Source organism: Amphibalanus amphitrite, unplaced genomic scaffold (genome assembly GCF_019059575.1).
Source record: "Amphibalanus amphitrite isolate SeventyFive unplaced genomic scaffold, NRLGWU_Aamphi_draft 000090F_arrow, whole genome shotgun sequence".
Lineage (NCBI taxonomy): Eukaryota > Metazoa > Arthropoda > Thecostraca > Balanomorpha > Balanidae > Amphibalanus > Amphibalanus amphitrite.
This window is the reverse complement of record NW_024881586.1, coordinates 323828-344288: the sequence shown is the minus strand read 5'-3', so window position 1 is coordinate 344288 and position 20461 is coordinate 323828. Positions and strand designations below refer to the sequence as shown.

The 20461-nt window shown below is 45.6% G+C and overlaps 2 protein-coding genes across 8 annotated transcripts; both read left to right on the top strand.

The window, feature by feature from the left end:
• The first annotated feature begins 476 nt into the window (after positions 1-476).
• LOC122380049 (charged multivesicular body protein 6-A-like) lies at positions 477-7280 on the top strand. 6 transcript variants are annotated; one of them, XM_043362811.1, is made up of 7 exons: positions 488-705; positions 4675-4751; positions 5025-5134; positions 5412-5535; positions 5707-5823; positions 6128-6328; positions 6383-7280. In XM_043362811.1, the coding sequence occupies exons 2-7, from the start codon at positions 4689-4691 to the stop codon at positions 6398-6400; spliced, it is 633 nt and encodes a 210-aa protein (XP_043218746.1). In that variant the 5' UTR covers positions 488-705; positions 4675-4688; the 3' UTR covers positions 6401-7280. The 6 variants fall into 6 exon arrangements, with proteins under 6 accessions (XP_043218748.1, XP_043218746.1, XP_043218745.1 ...); XM_043362813.1 differs by having other exon boundaries at positions 477-494; positions 6128-7280; XM_043362810.1 differs by having other exon boundaries at positions 6128-7280.
• A 10883-nt stretch (positions 7281-18163) lies between these two features.
• LOC122380048 (keratin, type II cytoskeletal 2 epidermal-like) lies at positions 18164-20461 on the top strand. 2 transcript variants are annotated; one of them, XM_043362807.1, is made up of 4 exons: positions 18164-18617; positions 19021-19145; positions 19549-19710; positions 20088-20461. In XM_043362807.1, exons 2-4 carry the CDS (start codon positions 19059-19061, stop codon positions 20151-20153), a joined length of 315 nt encoding a protein of 104 aa, XP_043218742.1. In that variant the 5' UTR covers positions 18164-18617; positions 19021-19058; the 3' UTR covers positions 20154-20461. The 2 variants fall into 2 exon arrangements, with proteins under 2 accessions (XP_043218742.1, XP_043218743.1); XM_043362808.1 differs by having other exon boundaries at positions 18309-18617; positions 19555-19710.

Here is a 20461-nt window from a genome sequence, read left to right as displayed (position 1 = left end):
CTCGCTCAAACAATGTAAGCTGGCCCGAATTTGTGTGCGAATTATCTCTAAAGATCATCAATGTGAATAATCAGACATGATTTCATATATTTGAGAGAGGATATCAATCACAAAATCTTATGACACCAATTTGTTGTATTTTGATACCAATTCGGTACTAAAGCATTTTTTATTGTTGTCCTCCTCGCTCGATTATATCAAAATATCTGTCAATCTATCAGTAGCTTCAGAACTTTGCCGGCATCTCGCCGAATGTCTGCCTAGCAGCAGATGCGTGAGTAAGTATTTTTGCAGTAAATTAGTTCTACATACTGAAGTACAAATAAAGCGCAAGCGCTGCAAAACATTTATGCCATTTTCTGTTCTAGAGCTCTGTTTGCAGTGTAAATAATTTTCCGCAGGCAGCAAGTAGACCAAAAGGCCAACGGCTAGCAAACATAATAAGCAGTACGCACGTATACTTTCAAACACGAATAATGTCTAACTCGATTTCGGTCGGTGGTTGGTTGGCGGCATTATAGAGTTCAGTGGTTGGCAGATAGGTTGGCTATGTTTAGAGTTCAAGTTTACTAATAGATACTCGAGTGTTCGCACTAGACCAATAGAGTACTGTAGAGTTTGCTAGTACGATTGATTGATAGGCAGCAAGAGAATATACTTATTTGATACCTATCGTCTGTTATTGACTACTGTCTACAGGTTGAGGTAGGTATACAGTATTGAGTATACAGGTCAAGGTGTAGGAGGTACAGCCCTCTGCAAACTGCGTGGTACGTATTTTTTTTCGACAAAAACTAGAATAACGTGAATACTATGCTATCGGTCATTCAGAAATTGTAACAGCAAGACGCATGAGACTCCGCGCCTGAGGTTGACATCATCACCGTAGGCGTATTCATTTTGATTTTCCATTTAGTTTGGCGGCAAGTGGCAACAAAACCCAAAAGTTTATATTTGCTCCCAGAACAAACTTTTGCATTTTGTTGCCACACAAGGTGTATACTTTGTTTAGTGATAGACCTAATCGAAGGAGTGGAGCATGGCACATCTATTTGCAATTAGTTCCGACAGACTGATAGCATAGCCTTTGAGTTATTATCCGTTATGTTGAAAAAAGAATACCTACCACACAGTCTGCTGAGGGCTGTGCTTGTCATGAGCTGTGGCAGCTTGGCAAACTATTTCATTCTATTTCAGTTTGAGGACCCCAGAAGTGAGGTCATAGTCTTTCATAAAAAGTACAGTGTAGCACGGTCCTACCCCAGTAAACATGCCGACGTCGGCCCGACGTCGGCCGACGTCGGGGTGACGTCGGCAACTCGGCATCGGCATGCCGACGTCGGCCCGACGTCGGTCCAACCTCGGCACGACGTCGGCTGGATGTCGGATATGCCCGCATGTACCGACGTCCAGCCGAGGTCCAGCCGACGTCGGGCCGACGTCGGACCGAGATCAATTGCTGAGGTCCAGCCGACGTCGGGCCGACGTCGGGGCGACGTCGGACCGACATCGGCCGCTGTATTGACCAGGGGCGCGGGAACTACGTTACGACTGGGGGGGGGCACACCATAATAGAGATCAACCTAGGGTACCCCCAAATCTAGTTTTCTCACCGGTTTTAGGCCACTTATTTTTCACCCCCTCGGCTTTTTCAACAAAAAAAGAAAACATTTGCAAAAAAAGTGTGGTATTCCGTCTCAAAGCTGTGGGGGCACCGCCCCCACGGCCCCAGAGTTGGGGGGGGGGGCAAGCTGCCCCCACTGCCCCCCCGGCTCCCGCGCCTATGGTATTGACCGTTAAAATAATATAAAATACATGTTTCATGTTTCATAAAAAGCTTCTGTATTCAAAATATCATCAGGAAACTCAAATCTTCCTCCACGCCGCAACCCCCTGATCCGGACTGGACGGGAAACTTTATCCCATTTGGGATTGCCCGTAAGCCGAGCTCGCCCGTAGCCGGGTGCGGTGAGTGCTTGGGGGCTGCTCGGCCTATCCTTTGGTCAGGCTCAGCCCCAGCAACTCACCAGGGCCGGGCCCAGTTCATATAGAAAGGCCAGTCGGCAAGTGTCACTTTGCCAAAGTGCCACTTATGAAAGGGACACTTTGGGAAACGTTGGTGCAGGTGTGTAAGAGTGGCTATATGAATCCATTGTGGGGTCGCCCTTTCCAATAAGTGTCACGTAACAGCAATGGGACCAGGGACTCTATGTATATGAACTGGACCCAGGGTGCTCGCCAAGAAGACCAATGTCTCCATCCTATCATCCTTCCGGCTCTGAAATGGTCTTGTCAGACCGAAAGGGCATAGCCCAACAAAACAAACTATATTTGATATTCGGCTGCGTGGTGTAGTGGTTAGCGCACTAACATCCCGTTCAAATGACACGGGGTTCGAATCCCATCGCCGGCTGATGCTTTTGGCGTAAACATGCCGACGTCGGCGACTGGGGGGCTCGAATCCCGCCGCCGGTTGATATTTTTGGCGCGTTGTCCCAATAAACATGCCGACGTCGGCCCCGTTGGTCCAACGACGAACGATCTCGTCAACCTCGGCAAACGACCTCGGCCCGACGTCGGCTCGACGTCGGCTGGACTTCGGCTGGACGTCGGAACATGCGGGCATATCCGACGTCCAGCCGATGTCGGGACGAGGTTGAACCGACGTTGGGCCGACATCGGGCCGAGCCTCGGCCCGACGTCGGGCCGACGTCGGCATGTTTACTGGGACGCCAGCGGTAGAAGGAAAACTGCTATATGATGCAGGCACCAGCTGCTGACAACTGGGTCAAAATAGGTGGAGGGCGGCCAGAGGTCATGCTCGTATCGCTCTTCCTTGACCCCGTCCACCGCCCCAGGCGGATACGGGCGCCGCTTGGGTTCGCCAGCCAGGTGCTCATTGGTCTGTCAGCATTGGTGAACGCCAGTCACTGTGAACTCAGTGTGGGTCACCCGTAAAATCACAACGGATCAGAGTTCCGCCATAACCCTACTCTGAAGAGGCCTTCTGAACGACGTCAGCAGGTCATGGGAGGGGGGCAGTCTGACATGAAATAAGGCTTATTAAAAGAAGATGGCTAAAGGGTGTGATTGGAATCCGCTAGCGGGTGCGCCTGCAACCATGGATGCATTCTGTTAGCGGGTGCAACTGATTCTTTCGTATTTGTGCAGGGGTTTCTGGATTATACCAAAAACCTAGGTGGTAACTAGGTATAGTCCTTTAGTGCCCTGGTATAGTCATGCCGATGGCGGGTCAAATTTTCAGCTTTGTAATGAAACAAATCTAGCGAATCCTCTGCGAGTAGGGTGGCTTCCGTTGACCACATGCTTGCTGCCTGCTGCCATCACAAGGTACCGGACGGCGACTGCCCCTCCCCTATCCCTCCGCAACCACTTCCCTCGCCCCGCCGCGCTGGCTGCCACAGCATGTCAGGCTTCGGTCAGTGCTACCAGTGGCTCTCAAACTTTTCCGCTCAATCGCCGCTGGGACAGATAGTGCCCTCCCCTCAGAGTTGCGATACTTTCAAGAGTGACTATACACAGTGAATGAATTAGTTGCCTGGTCGTCAGCATTCCTTTGTATTTTAACCCTCACCATGGCAGGGGGTTGATGAGATCCCCCCTAGGTTTTTTTACGAAGGGCGTTGAACCATTAGTTGGATTGTGCTAAAATTTTCAATGGCCTATTGACCTTTGCGCAACTTTTGGTAAAAAGATATTTTTGGGTCATGCCAGATCACCAAGCTATGATTTCATAATAGGTACGGCTCTCGCGAGATTAAGTGGTAGGTTTTGCACTTTTACATTTCCGGTTATATCTCAGAAACAAATCGATCTACGATGAAGCCATTTTACACGATCATGGCCGGCTTGTGAACCAACAAGTCGATCACATCTTCAACACTTAAAAGCTTAAGACGACGAAGATATAGCCTAAAGTTCACGAAATTTTATAAGTGCAAAACCTACCGCTAAAACCCGTGAGACCTGTACCTACAACCAGACATGGACACGGATCCCAAACAACCAATCACGGAAATCGAAATGACGGATTGACGGTCTTCAAGCATGTAATTACGGTGGGAAAACATGGCTAATAAACTCTGTGAAGTTCTCTTTAGAAGCCTTTCAATGAACCAACTATTTTGCATTCCTTCAGAGTTAACGGCTCTGAGAAAATCCCTCAAGATCCATCTCGGATCCATGATTCGTGATCATGGATCCGAGATGGATCTTGAGGGATTTTCTCAAAACTGTAAGCTCAGAGGGAATGCAAAATAGTTGGTTCGTTGAGAGACATCTATCAGTCATGTTTTCCACAATAATTCCACGCTTGAAGACCACTAATCTAGTGGTCATTTTGATTTTCGTGTTTGGTCGTCTGGGATCCGTGTCCATGTCTGCCTACAACCTCAAACCATTTTTGACAATTTTGTGCATTTCGCGTAACTGGACGTGATCTCAACAAACACCCTGTTAAAAGTGAACTATTTCCTTAAATGAAAGTCAATATTTGTTATTTGATAATCTTTTTGAAAATTATAGCTATATGCCTTCACCTCTGGCTGTTCAACATTCCAGTAACTGAGCCATGGGACAGGCAAGTCTATTTGCAAAATACATAATGCTGTGATAAATTACGCTTTACCTGGTTATCGTTTCTTATTCCCACAGAGCAGCCGACAGCCATGGGAAGCCTATTTAGCAAAAAGAAAGAGTCAAGAATCACAGAACAGGATAAAGCTATACTGGTAGGTTTTGACGGTGTTACATGGTTTTCCTTATTGTAGGCTTGAGTGGCTGCCTATTTCAATTATAATTGAGCCATTGAATTGAGCCAAGATGTTAGATCAAATGGAGAAGGAGCAAGATGTATGACATAGCTGGTAACAAAATAGCAAATATCATTTGTTGTGATGAGATGAGCTGATTGATCAGCATATGTTCCTACATTTATTTCTAGATATTCAAGGTCTGATGTATGTTAGATTGTCTGGCCTTAAAGCCTGATTTTCTTTTCACAGCAACTGAAGAAACAGCGTGACCAGCTCAAGCAGTACTCTAAAAGGATTCAGTTGTCTTTAGAAAAGGACCGACAGATGGCAAAAACCCTCCTACACTCGGGACAAAAATCGTAAGATCTGTGCAGGAGCTCTGGCTGACAAATTGGGTTAAAGCCCACTGTAGTGTATAGAATATTCACCCAACCGTTGGACTTGCACCGCCATTTCATTGTAGATGAGAGAAAGTTTCATCAAAAGCCCACTGTCAGATTGATTAAAGTAGGTGATGTTTCCAATATTATTCTTACTCACTAGTCCGCCCACAGATGCCCTAATAACCACACTCAATCGATCTACTGGCATAAGCCTAGACGTTCAATACTTGACATTTTGCTCACCCTGTTTCAGTCGGGCAAAGCTGCTGCTGAAGAAAAAGAGGTTCCAGGAGCAGCTGCTGACCAGGACAGAGGGCATGCTGGACAACATTGAACAGATGACTCACGACCTGGAGTTTGCCCAAGTGGAAATGAAGGTGAGTAACTTCCTGTGACCACTGATTATTAGTAAAGTAATCATGACCACTGACCATTGTGAGAAATAGTAGGCTCTGAGTGTCAGTGATGATTGGTAAGCAGAGCTAGTTAATCATTCCATATTTGTCTCTTCTCAAGTATTCTTACATGTTCAATATTTATTTTTACAGGTGCTGGATGGTCTGAAAGATGGAAATGCCGCCTTGAAGAAAATGCACGACTTGGTCAGCATCGACGAGATCGAACGGATCATGGATGAAACGCAGGAGGGCATAGAAAAACAAAAGGTAAAATGGAAAATGAGTGTTGGTTCCTAGTGTTGTCTGTGGCTCTGCCGATTTCGTTATTTGTGGGCAGAATGTCCATTATATTGTAAGTCGATCCCAACTAATCGTTTTATATTGCATTGGTAAGGTATCACTATTCCATTAATATCTTTCGCGGCTCAATTCGTTACATCATTACATGGAACCTTTATCACCTTTCATAACCTGTTATGCTCTCCAGCCGCGTGAATCTCGGCGCAGTCTGCACCTTTCTTCCACTCGCCCGCCGCGTATGTGACCACCCCCCCCCCCCCCCCTCCCGCAGGAGATCGATGACCTGCTCTCAGGCCAGCTGACCTCAGAAGACGAGGACGCCGTGCTGGCCGAGCTGGACGCCCTAGTAGCTGCCGAAGATGCCGAACGGGAGGCGAAGCTACCGGATGTGCCGGCTGAGCCTCTGCCCGAGCCTGAACCGGAGGCGGAGCCGGCTGCCGAGCAGCCCAAACGGGAGAGGAACTCTGAGAAGGTGGCGCTTCCAGCCTAGGTGGCGCTACCGGCCTAGATGGCGCTACCGGCCTAGGTGGCGCTTCCAGCCTAGGTGGCGCTACCGGCCTAGATGCCGCTGCCCTGTCGCCGCTGGGCGTTGGGTGGGTGGAAAAGAACGCTGATGCTCACGGTGTTCAACGGGATACCGTGTGGACGACTACAGGGACAGAGGTGTGTGGTGTGAAGGAAGAGAGACTGTGATCGTACTCTGTTGCATACGTAGTGCGACGGACAGCAGACCTGGGAATAGCCTGTCGGTGTCTGTCGGGCTGCCAGAAGAGTTGGCAAGAGTCGGAGAAACGGCTTCAACTTGTCGGAGAAAGAGTGTGGGCTACGGCGCCTATCCGTCTTATGAAGCTGGCATGGATTAACCGTTTGGCTGACTAACTTTGCCGAGTCGGGCCTACCACCGTCGGCTAGTGGCAAGCGACCTGCTTCGGCTTCCACGGCGCTTACTCCAGTAATCACTAATCAGCTCACATCACGTCGCAGGCTGTTGACGGAGTGGCCAGCTCCCACCACCGCCTACCGCTGTCTGAGGGACGACCTACCGCAAGCCCTTCATTCAGCCCTTTATCCAGCTAAAGGCGTCAGGAACCCTTCCACTCCGGTCAGTCATTGGGGTGACTTTCACCAGTCAAACCGGCCGTCTGCTTAGGCGGGCTGATTCGTAACCACACCGCCTAGAGACATGAATGTTCTAAACGGGAGCTGATGGGATATGTTCTCAGTGGGACAATCGGGACGTTGTGTGTACAATTTGGATTACTTGTCGATGCATTTTGTATGTGTCTAGGAGGGATAGGGACGGTTATCCGTGAGGATGACGGTCAATCGTGATGAGGATTTAGTCACCTTGATTTGCCGGACTGTCTTTCCACATTCTGATTCATCTTACGCTAGTGTTTTGCGGGGATACCTTGGGTAGCTGTTAAGCTTGTAATGTAACAATAACGAACGAAGTATAAGTGAGCTGATGAGTATTATATTATTTTGTTTTGAGCTGCGGGGTCGCTGCGCATATATTGCGAGAAATAGTTTTTTCTGTCGGCAGGAATCGTTTAATATCAGTACAGTCAGTCAGTACCGCACAACAGGGCGGTGGATCCATCAAGCCCGACCGTTGAGTACCGCGCAAAGTGATGGTGGATCCATCAAGCCTGACCGAGGAAGGGCCTGCTATAATTTGAAAGTCACCGAACCAATTGACCTGGGGAATGGACGAGGATGTCAATTGCTTCGGTGACTCAAATTTAGCAGTCCTTCCTCGGTCAGGCTTGATGGATCCACCGTTACTTTGCGCTGTGCTTTTAAGACAGACTGTATTTGCTATCACATTACACCCCTAACGTTTCGGCTGATGGGTATCAGTTGCTTACTTTGGGCAATCCAATTCAATAGTTTGGTTTGTTTGGTTTGTTAATAAAAGTTAAAAGTTTGGTTAAAGTTTAATAAAGTTTGGTAAGTTTAAATAAATTAAAGTTTGGTTTGTGTCCCTCACGAATGTCATTACGCAAGTGCATACATGGGGCACATAGATTCGTGCAATCTGTTCGTAGCTCACGATTCTGCGACATCTGCTAGCTGACAGCGCTACCAACAGCTTACTAGAGCTGGCAACAGGTGGCGCCGATGTGTCATGATTTGAACTATTCGCAGAGTATGAGTTATTGTAGTTCATTTGTAGTGTTTGGAAATCGGTTCGCATACTTATGTGCTGCCCATGGTGCCTACTGCCTACGGTTTGAATGGATAGGTGTTTTGAATGGCACTGCAGACCAATACAGATTGTGCTACTATAACATGTAACGTTTTTGTAGCTCGTTTTAGGTACTCTATCAGGGAAATGCAGTTGTTTTAACCTGCGCCGAATGGGGATCATATATCAGAGAACACATTGCGGCGATAGTGATGGTGTTTTCTCGCCCCTCTTACTCATCCCTTGCGCCATCAGGTCATCTGAGGTCACAGAGTCCTAGTTTATCATGGTTTATTTGACAAGCTTGCTCACAACTCCCAAAAGCAAGTACAGGATCGCAGGAGAAAAGAATAATGATTGATGTAACTCCTAACCGACATGGGCCATTTATTTGTTTATTTATTTATTTTGTTATTTCACAACATCGCCAACAGGCAGTGCCCATGGAAGGGCGAAGTCAAAAACATAAGAATACCTACATCGAAAGAAAGATTACCTAGATAAGAGTCTACTAGCTTTGCATGCTACATGCCTACACAATAAAAGCATATAATAAAAATAAATATGGTGAATAGATACCTGTTAACCCGCGCCGGGCCCGGGGGGGGGGGGTGTTAAAACGGCGTTTTTGGCACACCTGTTGATGCATGCATCTTTTCCGCACATGTTGTGAAAATTTCAGACCCAGGTCGCCCTTAGGTTAGGTCACCAGGTCACGCCAAGTGACCTCACCTCAGAAAAATGTGAATGCTCGTCATAGCTACACCGATTGATCGATTGCCTTGAAACTTTCTGCGATTGATTAGAGCAACGTTATCTATAGAATTTATATCTCGGAATTTTGATATCGGTGACCTAAGGTCAGGTCAATTTTGCGGCCTCTCCATTACCTATATGTACCTATGTCATTGTAAGTCAATGGGAGAAAATTGAAAAGCGTCTGTTTTGCACGAACGCTATTCTAGACACTCTCAAACATCGAGATGTAGGTAGAATTGACACACTGAGCCGGAAAATAGCAACTGTGACCCTTCGTTATGTCCTCGAGGTCATTTCAGGTCACGAACAGAATCTAACAGTTTTTCGCTAATAACTTCTGATAGAGGCGTGCTAGAGCGCTGAAAACGCCTTAGATGTGTTCGCCTCGACGTTGCGGATCGACTGATATGCAACATGACCTTTTCTGGTCAGGTCATGACCTTGACCTGAGGTCAAATTTTCAAGTTGACCTTTCAAGGTCAAATTATAGTTCATTCGACGCGTTTCGACGAGAGGAACACGATGCTGGCAAAAGTAATGTCATGGCTCTTTTGAGCCAAAAGTAATTGCCGAAAAACGCTTTTCGTAAAAACGGCTATTTTTGGAGTTTTTGCCCTCAGGAGGCTAAACCGTTGACCTGAGGTCAACTCTGAGAACATCACTCAGAAAGTAAACGGGCTATCGAATGCTCCTTTCCGCGGCGCTGTAGCTCTATCGGTTCCCGAGATAGCCGTCGGCAGTTTCCAAAATGTTGAAATAGTCAACATTTTACCTTTGGTGACCTCTGGTGACCTGACCTTTGACCTGACCCAAAAAATGACTGAAGTGTTTTCGTCCTTATTTTGGACGTTCTTTCCATTGCCGCTTACTGCGTGTCGTTACGTGGCCCAGGAGCCGAGTTAGAGGGGGGGGGGGGGCAAAGCTTGCAAGCTTTGACAATTTTCAGCTTGATCCGTTCATGTTTCGAAATATTCGGTAAAACCTACCCTAGTACCAGCGATAGTAGCTAATGAAGTGAGTCTTGGCAGCCCCGGTAAGGGCATTCGGCATCCTGTTTGAACGAGTTTTGAGATGTCAGTTGCCCAGTAAAGGCAGTTGGAATGGCTTCAATGCAACTCGATGTAATTCTTTACAATTAGATACAGCTTGTGTTCTACTGAAATCAATGCTTGTGTAACACGCACACAACATTTTTATAGACTAGGTAACACGCAACACGTGCAGGTTTTGTGTCCATGACCCAATTTGGTCGTTAGTTTATGCTACGGCACAATGCAGGAATATGTTTCAGACACGGACGGAATAGCGGACAATCGCTACCTTTTTGTGTACGATAAGTGACCGCACGATACAATCGACTTCTGAGACACGGAACTGGCTAAAAGTCAGGCACAAGCCCGCGGATAATGATATGTTTACCTCAATGTCGAACTAGGCTAATCGTCCATAACTGAGTGTTTTTCTCAATTTGCGCTTTCGACAATGCCTACAGCCTACAGCCCCCTATCGTTAGCGACGAGCAAGTAGTTAACTTCATAGTTACTGTACGCATATGATACCTGAAAAGTTAACCGCATGTGTTCACGGAACCCTGTATCTGCATACAGAGGCCTGTATGATGTCGATGTGTACCATATATGTATTCCCTTTAGTTCCCGTGCATGTTTCGTTATTGCAATATTGTCCAAGAAATCATAGTTTAGCATTGTGTCGTTCTTGGTTAAATCACGTGATCGAATTGACTTCTAGTGAAACATTGAGACATAAAATTATAAGGACCAGGGAGCTTGTCAGTTGTCTATTTCTGAATGTTTCAACACTTCCAGGGTGAGCATAATTCAGTAAGCGATTTGTCTAAAGAACCAATGGACTGTTTAGAACGAGCTATTAAAGCAAATGACGAGCAATTTGACCTCCCTTGACCAGCATCATGACCGGACCTTGCCCGGAGGTCATCACTCTAAATTGACCTTTCAAAAGTAGACACACCATTCTACTCGGACGAGCATGATTAACGCGATGATGCAAATCGCGTCATTCTGTTACGATTTTTTAAACCTTTCGAAAAAACGGACCCAACAATTGAGTCTTTGAGCTGACCTTAGAGTTGTTTGATCTGAGAATTGATTCCATGATGATAATCGAAATAACAAAGTCTCCTCCTTCCCCCTCCCCCGGGCCATAGTAAAAAGGTTATTGGCCCAACAAACGGTTTAACTGCGAACATGCATATTGCGTTACAGCCTTATGCGATATAGGTATTACGTTGAGATCTGTGTTTTGAGTGTTATATAAGAACAATTCCTACCCACGCGCATTTATCATAAGTTTTCATCAGCAAAACTAGTCTTACTCGTCATCCACTGTATCTTAGACACTTAGGTATTGCATGTTTTATTAGCAAAGCTAGTTTTACTTGTTATTTAGTGAAAGTCGCATTCAAACACCAATTCATTTGTTAGATAAAGTATATTTCACTCAGTAAGGACTTTTTCGGGTCAACTACTTTGAGATGAACTATGAAGCGTGGAATGTTCCCTTACATCTGGCTTAGCAGGTTGTCTGTCGTCGCAAAGCCGGCGAGGGGGGAGGGGGTAAACTGCGTCACCAATGAAACTCCTTCGGGCCGTAACAACACCAAGGGTAAATGCGGAGTTTTTGCGACTCAGTGGTGACTGCGTATGTAACACAGTGCGCATTATGTTCTCCTTATCTACTTATCAATGCTCCATGTTTTTTTTCGATCGGAGTCTTGCTCACTTTGGGAAAAAGTAGGTACGTTCTGTCAAGAAGATAATTACGGAGATGTTCATATTCATGATTTGACGACCTTTCTTGAATCAAACTACGAGTTTCTCCTGTTTTTTCACGATGCCGTTTTGTTACGGTGGGTCGTATGCTGGAATTTAGAGCGGCGCGGGTTATGGTAGGTATGCTTGCAGTCATGGAAATTCCATGTTGTGTCTCAGTGACCATCTCTCCCTAAGGCGGAAAAACCACGCTGCCACTCATTTTCCGTCTTTGAAACGGTTTGTGTATACATCATCATGCCTGTGCTAGTAATTTACTAGAAAACATATCACTTCTGAAGTGCTAACTATATTCAATGAATTTCAAATGAATTATGATCTGCGGCAGAAAAAAGCGTGTTCATAAGAGTTGTTACTGGCTTTTATTTTTCCTTTTTGTCTGCCTTTTTAAAAAAAAAAAAAAATCTTGAAAGCACTATTTCGATAATAAATATTTACTTGATAGAGCTCTTCAATCAAAACCTTTATGCATACCAGCATAACCATTACTTTCTCTCGTATCTACCGGTCGTTGTTCTAGTTTCCAATTAATATGACAAATAACCTCCCTGTGGCATGTATTTACCCGTTGTGTTACAGCGGTTTTACAGCATTATAATATGACGTCACTGACGGCCTTAGTTCTTCGAGGAGTAGGATATATGTTTATAACTTAATAAGTATAAAACAGAGTGATAACAAATGCGGAAAGTCGTCAGACTTGTGGAGTTCGGACATGTTCTAAAGCCGCCACTAACAACATCTATAGCAAAAATACACAATTGACTCCGAACCGCAAAGCTTGGACGCACGAAGGATTATCCATGGCTAGTCACCGCTCTAGAAATTAGCGAAACCGTGAAGTGAATTAGTAACCCAACGTATCAGTTGCATTCTATGGAATAATGTGTGTTGATAACTCTTGGAAACTACATACACTTCTAAGTCATGTTTTCTTGCTGATCTTATTGCATACCTGCAATTTTTCGAAGTTTCCATGATTTAATACGATACCTGTGGATGATAGCAGTGTATGTGCATTGGACAAACTATACACAATAATGGATACATTTATTGGGATTGGGACGGACCGGTTAGGTAGCCGAGAGGCGTACCTATACCTACTTTCGGTCAGACGATCAAACACACATGACGTCTACATATTCCTACCTTTGTTATCAAATACACTCAGCGAGAGACTTACAATTAAGGCAAACATGTTGTATTCAGTTTTCACTTGTCTACGAACATTTTTGCAGGATTGCCAGAAAAGTGACCTGTAGGTATTTTATGACTCACAGCAAAGTCAAAATATCAAAAATAATGTCAAAAAATATAAAGTCAAAACATCAAAAGCCATCTGAAACTTCAATGATGCATCAAATGAGACTCATATGCACTTGCCGTTTTTCATATTATCTGTATGTAGACTCCCAGCGGGATTGTGAAAAGCCTTGATTGGTCGATATTCAGCCGGTGTTTCCCGTTGATAAAATGGATGCCGCCACAAAGGCTAACGATCCAGTCCAACCGGACCGTTTGCGTCACACCGCTGAGTGCCAAGATCACCTCACTAATAGCCGAGTAAAGGGAGTCTCAGAGATATCCGGTATGCTCCTGTGAAGTCCCACCAGCTACCAAGGCTCACGTGGTCGGTAGAGACCGACATTCGTCGCGGGTGTGACGACTGTGACCGGCGGGGACCGTTTGTAGTGGACAAGGGGAAGCCGCAACCGGCAGGGGTTCGTCTGCGGTCAATGGTGCTTTTGTGTAGGCACTGCCTATGGAGAGAAGTATGTTGCCGATGGGAAAGTCCGTCTGTAGCCAATGGGAGAGTAGTCTGTAACCGATCAGAGTAATTTAGCTGCCTCAACAGGTGTAAGGGGTCTGCTTGAAGAGGTATACTGGACAGCAACCGATAACTGAGACCCCATCCGTAGCAGGCTGCAGGTAGATAAGTCCTTACTACTTTTGGCTATTGAAATGAGCCGGTAGGAAGTGGCAATTAAGCCTGGAAAGTGGAAGTGAACTTTTCGTTGTCGACAGGGTGTCGCCAGAGTAAAATGTGGCGGCGCCGTTAACCCGCGCGGGGCTGGGGTCTCCAGCCGAACGCGCGGGGCTGGGGGGGGGGGGTAAATTTTACCCCCCCCCCCCTGTTATCTCCCGAACTAATGGTCCGATTTGGAAAATTCAAACGCCAATCGAAAGCTCTCATCACGAGCTACTAAAAACATGTACTTAATTTAAAGTTTAAGGTCAAGGTCAAGGTCAGGTCAAGGGTACAAATTGCAAGTTTCTACAGTATCGGCCTTGCACCGTAGTTGCCGAAGAATGGAGTCATGGACTGAGACTGATCGCCCAAAACGTGTTCTTAGGCTACCAAGACAATATTCGTTGCATACAATATCATTCAGAGGTCAAGGTCAAGGTCAGGTCAGGTCAGGTCAGGTCACCAAAAAACAAAATATAGAAAATGGCATGTGCGACACATGTTTTATGGGTCATTTTACTCATAGAATTCAATAGGCACACTCAATAAGTGATATGGACCACCTCTGGATAAATTCCAGGTCGAGGTCAGGTCAAGGTCAGGTCAAGTGAGGTCAAATTTTGAAGTTGGTTGTTAAGGCCTGAAAAGGTGTCTATCTGATGCAGTTTTTCACGGCGAATCGAATGATGCTATTTTTGTTCCCGTACGAGGTCTAGAACTTCAAAAAGTCATTTTTCAAAAAATTTGTGTGTCGTGACGTCATAAAATTTTGAATAACTCCCACATTTTTGAACCGATTCTTCTAAAATTTGGTATGTAGTTGCACATAGACCACTTCTCTGACATATATTCCGGTTTTTTCGATAGACTCAAAATTTTGGATTTTATAATCATTTTCCCAAAAAAGTCAATTTTTTTTTTATTTAGGCCAAAATCCAAAAACCGAGATAGCCATTTGATAGACAAAGTAGAATTACGTATAACCTTCTTTGTTACGTCTTGATTCCTTTAAAAATGAAGATGTTAGCGGCGTTTGAAATTTTGCCGTTTTTGAGGCGAAAATGGCGAACATGACGTCACTAAAACGTCAATTTCTCAAAAATTTTCCGACGGATTTCGCTCAAATTTTCAGGGAACGTGTCAAATTGATGTAAGAAAAGGTAACCGCAGGTTGTTTGAAAAGACAAACACTATTCGTTAGAATTGTGTTTTTCTATTGAAAAACAACCGGATACTGAAAGTTTGGCGGCGCTGCGCGCCGCCGTTTTTGAGATATTGCAAAAATTCGCGAGGGGGGTAAAATTTACCACCCCCCCCCCCAGCCCCGCGCGGGTTAACTCGTACATTGTCTGCAGCCTGTCCGGTGACAGCGTCGGCATGTAAATCGTAGGGGAAGGGGGATTGAAGTCTTTCGCAGCTAAACGCCCACGATGACGATCCTATCTCACCACGACGACGTTCGTGTTGCAACGGTGGTAACTCGTGAGGTTCAGCTTAATGTATTCCACGTCATAAGCTCTGTTCTGGCGTAGCTGTTTTCGTCAGTTCTCCGGGAAATGATACATGAAACGTAAAAATGTGATTCTCTGAAAATTGACTGCAGACTGGATTTAAAGCCCGTTTCTCCTTGCAGGTTTGCTTGTGTTACCTGAAATTTGTCGTGTATCTAAGAATGAAACGTGTTTTCCAATTATTCGTGATAAGGAAACGCCGTTGTACGAAATGGCCATACGCGCAGCCAGAATTTCATTGGAAATTTATCATTAATTTCTGGCAAGGAATACTCAACTTTAAGTACCTACATATGGTGCTTAACCCGGGCCCCGCTGCAGAGAATGCTCTTACGCTGTATTATTAAGGATGGATTTTGCTTGCAACTTTTGATAAAGGAAATAATGCTAAAATAAATAAAGCTTGCGTGGAATTGAGCAGCATTGCATCGTAAATACATAGTATTCGACTAGTTATTGAATCAGACAGACCATTATATGAATTTATCCAATGACCCCTTGAATGAGTCAACTGAGTGTCAAATAAGTGAATGAGTCAACTAAGTAATGTAAATAGAGTGAATAACCTTATGCTCATGTTATATGTTGCAAATTGATATAATTAAAACTAAATTGATATATTTCGATATTGCACCGTCATCAGAATGACATCAGAATGACGTCATCATTCTGATGACGGTGCAATATCGAAATATATCAATTTAGTTTTAATTATATCAATTTGCAACATATAACATGAGCATAAGGTTATTCACTCTATTTACATTATTAATCATGCTCAGAAATACCATAGCTTACCTCCAAGGAGTCAACTAAGTGTTATTTCTTTAGAGCGGAGAGCGGGGAACAGTGGGCAACCCCCGCTGTCCTAGCACTCAGCACGTGACGCACTGATCCCTCGACCACCTTGCAGAGATCAGTAATTGGTCACATGTTTACCTACATGTTGGGGTTGCAATCTGGGCCCGTAGAGCTCTGTTCGAACAATGCCGTGTTTTGTGGTCAGTTCCAGCCATTTTACACGGAGAAACGTGCGAGTAATTATGTGACGTCATTAATCGCTTCCCTTCATGTTACCCCTTGCCTTTGTTGACTCATGATTGGTCAAGGCTTTGATAACAGGTTGCATGTTGCAGAGCGGCATAGGCCAGTCATTGAATAAGATGAACATTTCACAGCTTTTTAGTAGCGCTTGATTGTTTACAGCTCGTATTGGTAATCCGCTCACGACCTGAAGCTTCGCCCAACGTTTACTAATTACCATGCCAATATGAGTTGGCTCACACCGTATTTTATTGTGATTCTGCTTTATTGAGACGGAGGCAGCCGGCCAAACCTTCACATCATTTATCGGTGTGTTCATGTTGGTCCTATAATTGTAACGTAGTCCGATGAATAGTCAACATAGCTTTTACCTATACCTGTTTTACAAACGCCGTAGGCTCGCACTTCTGGGAAAACGAAGCATCCGCTGACGTATCGTATCGTTCATGTGTTTTCAAACCGCTCCATATGCAGTAGTCAAGCGGGTTCAAAGAAAAGGAAGTGACCAAAAATAGTCAGTTACTGACAGCTCGCGTTTACGAAATGCATGCCAGCTGGTTATGTAATGATTGTCGTGTGATTGCCGTGGGTCGATTTCCCTCACAGATCCATGACGTTTTCCTCGCTGACCTGTTTCTTTGTTTGACTAGTGGCCTGTGCGGCCACACCGTGCAGTCGCCGTTCCTAACCAGGCGGTGGCCTCGGGCTCTGGAATCACAGCGCGGAGTTCCCGGGCGCGCCGCGGTTCCCGGTCGGCTCTCTGTGCCCCGCACCTCACGCAGCGCCGAGGGCGAGCGGCCGGCCGGCCGCGCCGCGGCACGAGTCACTTGGTTCGGTGAACGGCCGACGGCGGCTGTCCGACCGGTTCGACCAGCTAGGGATGACGGAGGGGTTCAGCCCGCTGTCGAGCTGCGGCTTGCCCTGCGATTGAAAGGTCAACAACTGTGCCGGACAATGATCTACCTACATATTTTCTAGACTATAATGAGCTCTGCGGGTTCACCGGTTAGCGGTAGCTTTTATGAGGCCAGTTTCTGGTAAACACTGAAGTAGATGAAATCCCAAATCAACCAGAAAAAAAATGGAGAGATTAAGCCTAGAATATCAATCCATAACCATGCATTGATCTATCGCTTGTGCATTGAATTGATGAATGATCATTAATTGTAAGCGTAAGTTGTCAAAAGCATGTCACTGATTGCTCGCTGCTCACTGCTCAAGACCTCAGAATGACAATACTGGTACGCAGCTGAACCATGCACATCAGTCTCTACCTTCCTCAGGACAAACCCATCTGCATCCCCTCACGCTTCCCTTTCCGGGCTGGCGGTCACCCCCACCAGACAACCGGTGGTGCGGGGCAGTCCCATCTTGTCAGATGTCTCAAAAGTTTCATGTGATAAAGTAAATACGAAGATAATATACATGCATCTTACGATGTGATATGATATTAGCCGTTTTCACGACGGCCATCCATTTCCATGGTACACATCTGGTGCACATTTGGTGCAGATTAGGTGCAGATTTGGTCAAATCAGGTTCAGCGTGTCTCTTAGCAGCTAGGGTTGCACTAATTGCTTATATGCCTGCTTTGTCATGTATCAGAGAGCATCATCGACGAAAACACTGAAATAAATTCATAAAATAAAGATATTTTCTGTAAAAGAGATGTAAAAGAGTGCAGATGTGGTCAAAGTAGGTGCACTCGCCGGATAGCCCGTCGTGAAAACGGCCATTATATCACTGCCTAAGCTATATAGACAGCATATATACTTACACAAAGTTCTATGACATGTAATAATTTTCATGAGTCAGCCGTCTGTTGAACAATGTTTGGCTGGATCCATTCCCCGCCCCAGTCGCACGCCAGTTTAGACCAACGTATACTTATTGCCTCCGATTTCAATGGGATAATGTCCGTTAAACGCCTCAGAACCGTCCAATACTAATTTCTCTCAAAAATCCTTAAATCGTCTTCCCCTTTCAGATAATCTGTGTTGTAGGTAATAACTACTCAGCTAATAACTACTCAGCTAAGCAAAACAAAATGACTGGAAAAAGACAAATTTCGGCGTGCCTGTGAACTCTCGGAACAAGTGCTGCTATTCAAAATGAATCACTTATGTTTTTATTCGTTTGTCGTTGAATAAAAGATTAGCGAAAATCATTGAGAACGCTTCTTGAAATCACAGAAATGCTGTCATCTAATTGATGACTGATCATTAATCATTCCATTTATGGAGAACGCACGGCATATACTGACGACAGCTCGTGGCCACTTCCTGGGAACCCTCGCATGTGCCTGTTTGCGCCCGCTCCCAGCTCGAGGAAGCGTGCCGCGCCGCCGCGCCGTCCAGCTAAGCTCGAGCTGGTGCCGTGCTGGACTGTGTGGAAATCCCCAGCGGCAGCGGAGGTGCCCAGCCGGCCTCATAAGTGGCCGGCCGCCACTCGCCACACAGAACTGGCATCGTGAACAGGTGAGGGGCGCACGGGGCAGCGGCGCGCTGCCACGGGGCAGCGGCGCGCTGCTACGGCTGGTGCATAGCAGCACTGGGGCTGTAGTTGTGAACCGTGAGCCGTAACTTTTGCATTCGTTCCTCATGATATTCTTTATATCGGCTTCAAAATTACCGGTAGTCCTTAGGAGTAAATTATTGGCAGCTTGTTTCATTTTTTTTCAGGTTTTTGATTAATGTTTGTTCACCCAAAACATACCTATAATTGTTTTATGGTTTATGCCATACGATGACTGCCTTAATTCTTTGATTATCCATTTTTACAGTATAAGTTACAAACCCTGTGCGTTGTGTTATCGGTGTGGTTAGCAGTTCTCATTTTGTGTGATGTCTAACTCGGCGTGCCGGTGGGTGTCAATTTCAGATCGACCGTCCCCTCTCCCACCGGTCCAGCCTCCCAAGATGCGCGCCGGACTCGCACTGCTGTGTGCCCTGACGGTGCTGACCGTGGCCAGCGCTCGGCCACAGCGCTTCAACCGCTTCCGACCGGTACGTCATCAGTACAAAACACATGTGACGTCACTAGTTTTCAGCCTTTTGGCTTATGGGGTAGCCAATTTGGTTTAGTTTCCAATTGTAAAATGATATAATTTTATGATCCATTTGCTCATTTGAAGAACATTGTTTCAAAATGTTAAGCATTTCTTTGTTTCTCGATCTGTTTTTGTCGTTTATTCTAAGCTTATTTATCAGACACCTGAGAGCAATAAAAACACATTTGTATGTTTCCTTTTTCATCTTCTTGGTGATTGATAAATGATGTCATCAAGTTTCGTTGTCTTTGTGCTTTGCTTTTTTTATTGTATTTTAAACGGTTTCGACCGTTCTTTGCTGAAGCAGAATGTTTGCCAAGCGCTTTATACCATGACTAAGTGTCAATGTTTCTCCCCAGGGCGGCGGCGGATTCGCTAGCGGAAGCGGCAGCGGCTTCGGCAGCATCAACAGTGGGCCCGGTGGCACCGCGCTGAATCTGGGTGCCAACGCCAACACAAACATTGACAGCTCCAACGGCTTCGCCTCGTCGAGCTCCCTGGGCTTCGCTAACGGCCTCAACGTGAGTACCTACCTGTCAGCGTCTACCTGCATCTTTGCAGCTCCCCTCAGAGGGAGGGGGGGGGGGGGCGCTCAGTTCTCCTTACATGGTCACTCTTCATTCACTCATTGCCTACGACGTATTGCTGAGAACTACTATTGCTATTCGCTAGCATGTGGGACAAAGCAGTTTGTATAGAGCTGCCGACTTACTTGAGGCACACAGGTGTGAATAATTTCAAACGATGTATGTTTTGTTTAGGTGAACAGAAGAGGGTGACTTAGGAACTGAGTCACCTCAGTGAAAGTTTACCCTTTTGACGTCATTATTGCCGCTGTTGCTTTGTTTATCTGAGAGCTGTGACGCACAATTCATTGATAAATTCGTCTTTCCTACAGCTCCAGTCGCCATTCGGATCAAGCTCAAACCTGAACACGGGAGGATTCAATTTGTCTCAGGGATAAGGTGAACAACTTAAGGAATCAACCATCAGCAAAACAAAACTATTTGGAAAGACACTAAAACCGTAAAGAATGACACTCGGAGAAGGCCTGAGGATGACGTAAGATATGGGTTATGAACCGTATAAGGCCAGAATAAAGATCGTGAAAATAGTTTTATCGGTGGCCTTATCTGATACGTGTAACGTGACAAACTGAAACAATGAACTGAGCTACCAAGTGTCGTATCGCCGGAAATGAGGGCGCTATGTGTGTTTGTCGTTGGCTGTGGCGGATAATCGGTCGATAAATGAATACAAGACCAAAAACAA

Excerpts from the sequence above, each read along its gene's own strand:
- LOC122380048 (XM_043362807.1), top strand. The coding sequence starts at position 19,059 with ATGCGCGCCGGACTCGCACTGCTGTGTGCCCTGACGGTGCTGACCGTG. Across the intron at positions 19,146-19,548 it reads GCTTCAACCGCTTCCGACCG|GGCGGCGGCGGATTCGCTAG; the intron begins GTACGTCATCAG and ends GTTTCTCCCCAG. Across the intron at positions 19,711-20,087 it reads GCTTCGCTAACGGCCTCAAC|CTCCAGTCGCCATTCGGATC; the intron begins GTGAGTACCTAC and ends TCTTTCCTACAG.
- LOC122380049 (XM_043362813.1), top strand. The coding sequence starts at position 4,689 with ATGGGAAGCCTATTTAGCAAAAAGAAAGAGTCAAGAATCACAGAACAG. Across the intron at positions 5,135-5,411 it reads CTACACTCGGGACAAAAATC|TCGGGCAAAGCTGCTGCTGA; the intron begins GTAAGATCTGTG and ends ACCCTGTTTCAG. Across the intron at positions 5,536-5,706 it reads TTGCCCAAGTGGAAATGAAG|GTGCTGGATGGTCTGAAAGA; the intron begins GTGAGTAACTTC and ends TTATTTTTACAG.